The 9,762-nt window shown below is 35.4% G+C and overlaps 1 protein-coding gene across 3 annotated transcripts; it reads left to right on the top strand.

Moving 5' to 3' along the window:
- The first annotated feature begins 3,135 nt into the window (after positions 1 to 3,135).
- LOC113289913 (mitogen-activated protein kinase homolog MMK1) lies at positions 3,136 to 8,561 on the top strand. Of its 3 annotated transcripts, none has more exons than XR_003331248.1 (6): positions 3,136 to 3,650; positions 3,755 to 3,884; positions 5,444 to 5,581; positions 6,467 to 6,799; positions 7,625 to 7,900; positions 8,002 to 8,561. XR_003331248.1 is itself a non-coding variant. In XM_026539345.1 (6 exons), exons 1-6 carry the CDS (start codon positions 3,400 to 3,402, stop codon positions 8,172 to 8,174), a joined length of 1,206 nt encoding a protein of 401 aa, XP_026395130.1. In that variant the 5' UTR covers positions 3,148 to 3,399; the 3' UTR covers positions 8,175 to 8,561. The 3 variants fall into 3 exon arrangements, 1 of the variants encoding a protein (XP_026395130.1); XM_026539345.1 differs by having other exon boundaries at positions 3,148 to 3,650; positions 7,720 to 7,900; XR_003331249.1 differs by lacking the exon at positions 8,002 to 8,561 and having other exon boundaries at positions 3,138 to 3,650; positions 6,467 to 6,922; positions 7,720 to 7,838.
- Positions 8,562 to 9,762: the final 1,201 nt, after the last annotated feature.

Consider the following 9,762-nt stretch of genomic DNA (forward strand, 5'->3'; position numbering starts at 1 on the left):
ATGATTGGAAGTGAATGACTTGAAATCTTGAATGATTCTGTGTATATGAGTGCTTAGGAGAGTTTGCAAGGAAGGAGTGTTATAAGTAGAGGCCGAAAATACCACATCGTACTCACCTATTCATCACCATAAAAACCCCTTCAACACGTTCGATGGAGTTCCTGGAAGAAGAGCGAAAAAGTGTTGGAGTGTTAGGACATCGGTGAACTGAGTAGAGAGTGTATGATGTTCATGATTGATGTATGGTGTGTATCACTTTGAACTAACACTAGTTGATTTTCAATAATGATTTCTGGTTTCATGTTTATGATATTGTGAATGATTCAACGAAAAAAAAGATTGCTTACATCATACACTAAACTTGGATGAAACCAACATATTCTGATAAAAACAGATTTTTGGGCAAGATGAAATTAATTTCATCTTGCATACTCTGACAACAACAAAAAAAAAATCATCTTGCACGTATGAAAAAAAAATGGTTGGATGAAACCAATTTCATCCCGCAGTTTCATAGAAAAATAAAAATTCTTCAGGATGTTTCTGGTTTCAACCTGCATAATCTGACAAGACTATATAGTGCAGGCTAACTTAACTAGATTTTTTTTCCAGATTAATTGACATGTAATTAAGACACATATACATTGTTAAGTAAATTTAAACTCATCAACATAAGAAAAGATACAGTTTTTACAAACAAAAACCTTAAACTTAAACTACATCAGTAGTTTTTTTGTAACGACATATTGCTAAACAACCTTGTAATGAAACGACAATCTTAGTTCGTTCAACTACCGATTACTTCGCTCATCATTGAGTATTTTTTGTGCGAGATCTACTCGTTTTGTGATCATCATCTTCCTTAGTATTGCTTCGCCATTCCACGATCATGACTGCAAAAATAAGTCTTGATTCAGTTTGTATTTTATAAATGAAAAAGAATTCAATAACAAATGTCAACACACGATGAAACATGGATGAAACCAGTTATACTCAGTATTAGCATATGATATATTAAGGTTTCATTCAATGGAAAACACATTATGAAACCAGTTTCATCCTTGTTTAAACTTGGATGAAAACAATTTTAGTTCAATCCAAAACAGGATGAACCCAGTTTCATCTTGGTGTAAGCATGTACGAAATTAAAACAAATTTAAAACAGATTGTATCAATACTTTAGTAGTTCTATAAAAATCATAAATAACATATCCAATTAAACATTTGAGTTTCATTTGACAAGATGTACAAAGGTTTCATCCAATGGCAATTAAGATGGAACTTTAAAAATAAAAGAGAATAATAACAATGTCAACACATGATGAAACATGGAAGAAACTAGGCCCATCCAGTGGAAACACATGATGAAACCAGTTTCATCTCGTAATAACGCAGGATGTACAAACATTTCATCCAATGGAAATTAAGATGAAACCAGTTTCTGCGTGTCAGTTACGGAGACAACATAAGAATCACATTATCCGACTAAGTAATGCATAAGCAAACAAGCACATAAGATGGGTTTATGCCCCTGCACCAACATACACTAAAATATTTCGTCACATTCTAAGGCCATAGAAACTCAGTAAACATTCAAAGTCCAAGCAAAGTTGTTATTTTCTAGGCTTAGTGATATATGCATAACCTAGCTATAGAGATGCTATATGGATCACATTTAGCTAACTAGGTAATGCTATATGGATCACATTTAGATGTGGAGATGCTATATATATTGTAGGCCATAGAAACTCAATCGTACATTATTACAAACACGCTACAAACAAGTTTTACCATAAACATATTTTTGGCCAGGGTGAAACTGATTTCATCCTCCATATTTAGAAGAAAAAAAACAGATTGGTCAGGATGAAATTGGTTTCATCCTTCATATTATTAAAGAATTTTTTTTTTTTATCCAGGGTGAAATTGGTTTCATCCTTCATATCCTGAAACATAAACATTCATAAACCTATTGAACCTGCATACACTGACGAAAGTAATTTTTGACGGGATGAAACCAGTTTCATCTTCTACCTATTTTGACATTCTTACAAACACCCGATGAGCATGATTTCAATAATGGAGAATTAGATTCTGCTTATTAATTCTTAACCCATACAATACACAAACCAGCTTTATCCAATACTTATAACCATTAAGTTCACTACAATAATCAACTAAAATTCAATTGCATCCAATGAAATGTAAATAAAAACAACCAGTTCCACAAATCAACTAAAATCCAGTGAAGTGAAAATAAAATCAACAAATTCAACAAATCAATCATGAAATATTGAATATAAAATTAAAACAGAGATAGGGTTTGGAAACTTACTAATCCTAGGAGACATTTTGTGAAATTGATCATTTGAAACCCTAATTCTGCTAGGAATTTTTCATGTTGTAGCTAGTGTGGTGTTTGTAGACTGTAGAGAGACCAATTTCAACGAACGATGTTAGTGTTGATGGTGCAGACGGTGGACAAAGATGATGATATTGTTGATGTCGTTGATGGTGAGCAGACGATGGATCGATGGCAGAGAAAGATGATTATGGTGGAGCAGCGACAGAGAAAATGATTTTGTTGAAGCAACGACGAAGAAAGGTGATTTTAGTACTACTGATTTGTTTTGAAGATGCTGTAGAGAAAGAAAAGATCGGTAATTTCTAGGTAGTGACAAGATCTGTTAAAGGATAAATCTGTCAGTTTAACATTTAAATAATTCACGTCAATTTCACCCATGTGAAAACTTACCCGTCCATCTGAACCGGGAGGTACATTGTTCTGGGCAAATAACCCATTTTCTGTATATCATGCTAGTATCTCGGATGCACATAAAACAAAACAAGCCTGACATGTTTGGATGTGTACTTTAGAAGTAACTTTTTGATTTCTAAAAATCAAAAAAACAAAAAACAAAAAGTTAGCTTATGTACAAATTTCCAAATAATTTTTAGAAGCAACTTCAGATATTCAACCGCGCTATAAATAAATGATGAAATACCCCCCTCCCCCTCATCAACTTGAAAGTGGAGACAGACAATCCTTACTCGCCAAAGAAATTAAGTCAGACAAACTGACTGGTTGAGACACCGGAGCATCAAAAGGAGAAAGCGAGGGAACAAATATATCTATTTTTTATTTTTAGCTACAATTTTTTCTTTATTACAGGATCTTAAATCATTATATACCAAAAAGAAAGAAAAATAATGTAATTTTTTTTCTCTTCAAATCTCATCATTCTTAGTACTATTATCCTGACCTAATTTCTTCACGTTTAGAGAGAGATTGATCTGAGTATTATTTGTAGTTACTATTTTCTAGGGTTTCGCATCTGAACCAAATCTAACTTATTAGACAGACAGAGAGAAAGAGAGAAATAGAGAAAGAGAGACGAAATGGATGGAACCCAAGAAGCAGCAGCTACTGATACGGTGATGGGGGAGGCACCGTCTGGGGTTACAGCCGGGGAAGGGCCACAACCACCGTCAGCATCCGAAGGTGGTGGTGGAATGGAAAATATTCCAGCGACCCTAAGCCATGGTGGGAAATTTATTCAATATAACATATTTGGGAATATCTTTGAGGTTACTGCTAAATACAAACCTCCAATCATGCCCATCGGCAAAGGCGCCTACGGAATCGTTTGGTAATCCTCATTTCTTTGTTTTCTAATATACACTTTGGAAGAGAAGCAAAAAAATTATTGTTTGAATTATCATTCTCATTCTCTCGTTTTTCTTGAAAAATTAGTTCGGCTTTGAATTCTGAGACTAGTGAACAAGTTGCAATTAAGAAGATTGCTAATGCTTTTGACAACAAGATTGATGCCAAAAGGACTCTACGTGAGATTAAGCTTCTTCGCCATATGGATCATGAAAACGTCAGTGAGTACATTCATTTATGATTTTTTTTTTCATTCATTACAAATATATGCAATGATCAAATATTTTTAATATCCATTGGATTGAATTTAATGTCTACTGAGGGGGCAACCCCTGGTTTAAAGTGTCACTTGGATGTGCAAGAAAACAAACATTTTTTTTTCCTTTAAATCTCACCATTTCATTGAAAATCTTGAATCTTGTTTGACATGACATTGGTTCAGTCACATTTTCCCCTCCTGCACCCACCTTACAACTTATTCTCATTCTAATATGTTGCCCAGTTTTGTGCCAACATACATTTGCCACTGTCGTTATAACATTATTTAGTTCCAATCTTTTGTAATTCCGAACCTTCCTTTTGTTCATTGTTTCTTTCTATTTTGATTCTATCTAAAAGATATTGACCTTACTTATGTTAGATTATTACCATATATCAACATCTTAATTGAATTTGTGATCCGCATTGTACACCTCTTAGCACTTGAAATTGGAAACCACTGTCGTTTGACGTTTCTAATGTCAGTTGGTGTTTCACTCTGCGTTTAATGATAAAACAACTAGATTGGGTGACCGTCACACATGTGCATTGAGTGGAAATATGGTTTGTGTTATTTCAATTGAATTTCGGTCAGTGAGCAATCTGACGTTTACACTCTACACCTCTGACAGGTTAAATTATTGGTCTGAGAGGCATAACGAGCACTTTTTTTCTTACTCGTGACTCATTTGACATTTTTAGATGTATATTATGATTTTCATTTTTTACGAACTATCTCTTCTTTTTCTATGTTTCTCTCTATCTTTAAGTATGTATGTGCTTTTCTTTTTTGTCTGCTGAAAGTAAAGCTGATGTTTGGTAGACAACCTGTTTGATACTATACTCATCTTCTGGAGACAAACCCCGGTGTCCTAATTACCTTTTCTAAGCACTATCTATAATCCTTTTCAATATACTTGGGGGTATCTGGATCTAGTTTTAACTTTAATGAATCAAACGTCGACCTAAACTTTTTTGAATCTTTTTTCCCAGATTAAAAGTAGATTTTTGTTGGGAAACATGAAAGTTATACTGGCCATCTCTAATTTTGATTATTGCAGAATTTCCCATTTTGTATTGGTAATTAATAATTGCTTTCAGTTTTTTCCCAATTGATATACGTAATTCTCTTTTCGGCAGCCAGTACCACAACGGTAGCAATTATAGTCTTGTAACTGAGAAATAGTCAAGAAATTTTCCAATAACTCGTTGTCTTGTTGTCAATTGGTTTCTTCAACTATTGAGTGACTCAATCAGTGGAGAGTGAGTGTCTTTTAGGTTTTGAGTCTACAAATTAAAATCTGTAGCTGCAAATATTGGACCATTAGGGGCTATTGGAACATAAAAAGCAAGTTTGAAACCAACAATGTGTAAACTCCTTTCTTAGGCTATCTTGTTCACGTCCATTGTCGAATTTTTTGTATTACATCAGCAAAGAACCTTATGCATTTTGACTGCTTACAAATTTAGAAAAAGCTGATGCTGTGTTAACTGATGGAAATTGTATTTGCCTTATAGGTAGTGGCAATCAGAGATATAATACCACCACCTGATCGAGGGGCCTTTAATGATGTTTATATCGCATATGAGTTGATGGACACTGATCTTCATCAGATTATTCGTTCAAACCAAGCCTTATCCGAGGAGCATTGTCAGGTACTTTGGTGGCTTATGATTATTACTATTTTTTTTATTTTTTTTGTCATTAATAGGTTGTATTTTTGTTTTGTTTGTCCAGTTGTCCACTGACCCGTAGTTAAAAAAACCCAAGATTAAAACTGACCTGTCAATTTACTCATCCAAAAACCCTCGAGTATGCTTCTTGGTGATATATTGTGGATTTCTGATTGAAGCATACAGAATTTTCATCAGCTAAACAATCTCTCTGCTGAGTTCTGGTCTCATGCATAAATGGGTCTCTAACTTTTGGTACCTCTGATACAAACTGAGCACAACCCCAAAAAATTCCACGAATGGTGCGAAAAAAAAATCCACGAAACTTATTCTGTTATGTTATGAGCAAGCAATTAATGAGGAAGTTGTAGTAATATTCTGTTATGAGCAAGCAATTAATCTCTCTAATATATATAGCTCTCTCACTATCAAAAAAAACAAAACAGAGCAATTTGAAAAGGCACTCAGAGTTGATTCTCAGGGCCCATTCAAGCTTGGGCACTTTGTACAAAATGGAGATTACTCTGCAGAGACATAATGGATATTATGCTCCAGTCTTCAGTCCTGATGCCTAACTAGAAATATTTTTGAAGGTTAAGTTCCTAGGCAATGTAACAATAGAATAAATTCTTCAAATTTAATCCCTTTATAATTTTTGATGCTTGTTTAATGTATGGGGCCGACTCCTAAGCATGTTCATACAGTTCAATAGTCATCATCCCTGATAATAGTTCATACCCATTTTCTGTGTTTACTATGTGTATAGTTTGTATATTTTTTTTGTTTGACTTCTATTCCTGGATTTTTACTAGAAACCATATCAGAAACAAAATTGACACTTTTTCTCTTCAATGTTTTATTGTACAGTATTTTTTGTATCAGATACTCCGTGGATTGAAATACATACACTCCGCAAATGTTCTGCATAGGGATCTGAAGCCTAGCAATCTTCTCCTGAATGCGAATTGTGATTTAAAGATTTGTGACTTTGGACTCGCACGGATCACTTCGGAAACTGATTTTATGACAGAGTATGTTGTAACAAGATGGTATCGAGCACCAGAACTCTTATTGAACTCATCAGAATATACTGCTGCAATTGATGTGTGGTCTGTAGGCTGCATTTTCATGGAATTGATGGACCGTAAGCCTCTTTTTCCCGGTCGAGATCATGTGCACCAGCTACGTTTACTGTTGGAGGTAGTAGCATTATTCTATATCAGTTATTACCTTCAGCCCACCCTAACAACTATTTGACCGTGAAGTCCTATTTTACTTTGAACACTGCATGTATGCTCTTATCAAGTATGCAGAAGCACCATGGTAAGCTTAAAAAGAGTTATTGTTAGAATTCGCTTAATGTCTCACTTCAAGTATTCATACTTTAATAAAGAGAGTGTTAGACTACAGTCACGCTCTTAGAATGTCTGAATGAATTTTATTATAGAACTTTGACGAGTAGGAAATTGAGTTATATGAAATGTGACACTTCGTTTGCATGATAAGTTTAGTTACAGTCGGTGTAACTGTGCGACACAGTGTACTTCATGTCGGCTTTGTCAAAATTTCTCCACCTTTCGAACCATGTGTAGTCATTTTTTTTTTGTTAGAAGTACAGTACAAACTTATGTAATGACTAGTTCGACCTTCACCATGCACGGGGAGATTGTGTTTCCCCACTTAAGCATCTTTGAAAATGTGAGATTTCAGATTTGCTATAATTTGTTGATGTTGAGAAATCTAGTGAATATTCTGCTTTTGCCTCAGATGATTAATGTTCTGAATCAATCTGTTATTACTAACCCAAACATTTAAACATCTGGTTTCGCAGAACCCACACATCTAGCCTGAGATTTTCACTTTTCTAGTGCTTGCATTTGGTTTCTAATGGCCTTACGTGGCATGCTTGGGATTACTTTTACTTTTTTCATGTTTGTTAATTCTTGCTATAATTTAATTAAGCATATGGATAGACATAGATTCGGGTAGCCAGCGTAATTTTTTTTTTTCATGCTCTTTGTACAGAAAATCTATGAATATTTCAACATCTCAAAATCTATGCTTTTGGCTGACTATCTCTCCTCATTATTGCTGAGAGTAAAAGTGTTTCACATGTACAGCTTATCGGCACTCCATCTGAAGCTGACTTGGGATTCGTGAATGATAATGCAAAGAGATACATCCGACAGCTTCCTCGTCACACTCGGCAGTCACTTACTGAGAAGTTTCCTCATGTTCATCCGTCTGCCATTGATCTTGTTGAAAAGATGCTAACTTTTGATCCTAGAGTTAGGATTACAGGTAAGCTTGCTAATTCGTGGCTTCTATCTTTCTTAAGAGTTTCTTCTTCAGATATTGTAATGCTTACGGAATTTGTTTTCTTTTGGTGGTGGTGGGTGCAGTTGAGGATGCATTGGCTCATCCATATCTAGCGACCTTGCACGACATTAGTGATGAGCCAGTGTGCATGACTCCTTTCAATTTTGATTTTGAGCAACACGCATTGTCAGAGGAACAGATGAAGGAGCTCATTTACAGGGAAGCTCTTGCTTTTAATCCCGAGTATCAGCCATAGTAGTAAAAACGGAGTTTGTTGTTCATCATCAACCACCAGATTTCATATTTCACCCAGGCGGGTATTTTGGACATCTGCCACCTACCTTCTTGAAGGCAGCCAAAAAAAAAAAAAAAAAAAAAAAAAAAAAAAAAAAAAAAAAAAAAAAAACTGAAAAGAAAAACAATAACGGTAAATTGGTCTCCATGATTTAACGGTTATGTAAATATGTGCGTCCAAAACATTGATGTTCTCTTAATTCCTTCTCTTTTGAAGATTGTAATGATTTCTGTGAGGGTGATCGAGGTTAATATTTTTCTTTAGGGATTTGATGTTGGATGGACCAACAACGTATGTTTACATGGTTGTTGTATGAGGTAGTGAGTTCTTTGGGTGATTTTCGTAGCATCTAATTTGCTATTTATTTGCCGTCTGTTTATAATGTTCAAGTCATGTAATGCTAGTGTAATAGAAGTGTAAGTTGCTAGTTAGTACTAGATTTGTGCCTGTGCTACGCACCTAGCATTTTTTCTCTTTTAACTGTGTTGGTGTGTGGGGCTTTGGCCCGCCCCGTGACGATGCATTTTTGATTGGTGTACATGCTTCGTCCAGCCCGTGACGATACATTTTTTGATGGTTTCTCCCCTTCCGGTGGCGATGCGTTTTTGATTTGGTACGCACAGGGCATATTTAACTTCTCATAAAAGTTGCTTTCTTGTAATAAAATTGGCATGTTACCTATGTATGCTACGAACCGATTCTCATCTGATTTGGTGTGGTGTAGTTTTTCCCCGTCCCGTCACGATATATTAAACTTTCCTTTCTTTTAACAAAATTGGCATGTAACCTGTGCTACTGTGCATATTTAACTTGACTTCTCATATCATATACAAATTTCCACCAAACAAAACGATGCCAGAAAATGGTGTGTCCCGCATCGTCGCAATATATTTACATAACGTTTTCTTAGATATACATATTCTATAGATGCTTTCGTAACTATGCACTCCCCTCGCACCGTGGAGTTTAAAGTTGAATAATGAACACAAAGTAAACAGTAAAACTTCCTGAATTTTGTTGATGGTGGCAGTGCTATTCTTCGTACTGTCAAGGAGGTTATAGTGGGATGGAAAAATTCTCCTCTATCTGCCCAAGGAAAACAACTTTGGAAAAGACTTCAGGCGGCCATCTCTCGGGGATTGTGGAAAGCTCGTAACGGCATCGCCTTCTCCGGAAAGACGTTCAAGCTGCAAGATGTCGTTAGAGATATAAAAATAGATGCCTTCAACTGGTCTGGAGGCCTGGACTGCTTTTAAGTGCATCAATACAACAAATGTAATTGTGGGATGGTCTAATTTTTTTCTACGTCCTCACTAACTTAGGGTGGGTGGGTTGTTTTTCTTTTTTGGCTTCTTTCTTTTTCAGCTGGGTTTCAGTTTGACGTCCTAGCCTCCTTGGGTAGAGGGTTTTGTATTCTTTTATTCTTTTTATAAAATTCCCTTGCAAAAAAAAAAAAAGAACAGTAAAACTTGCTCCAACGCTAGTTTTGATAAAGTTATCAGTGGAAAATTTATCTCTCGTTCCAACCATACTTGTGATCATGTTCCCT

This window comes from Papaver somniferum, chromosome 6, assembly GCF_003573695.1.
Source record: "Papaver somniferum cultivar HN1 chromosome 6, ASM357369v1, whole genome shotgun sequence".
In the NCBI taxonomy this organism is placed as follows: domain Eukaryota; kingdom Viridiplantae; phylum Streptophyta; class Magnoliopsida; order Ranunculales; family Papaveraceae; genus Papaver; species Papaver somniferum.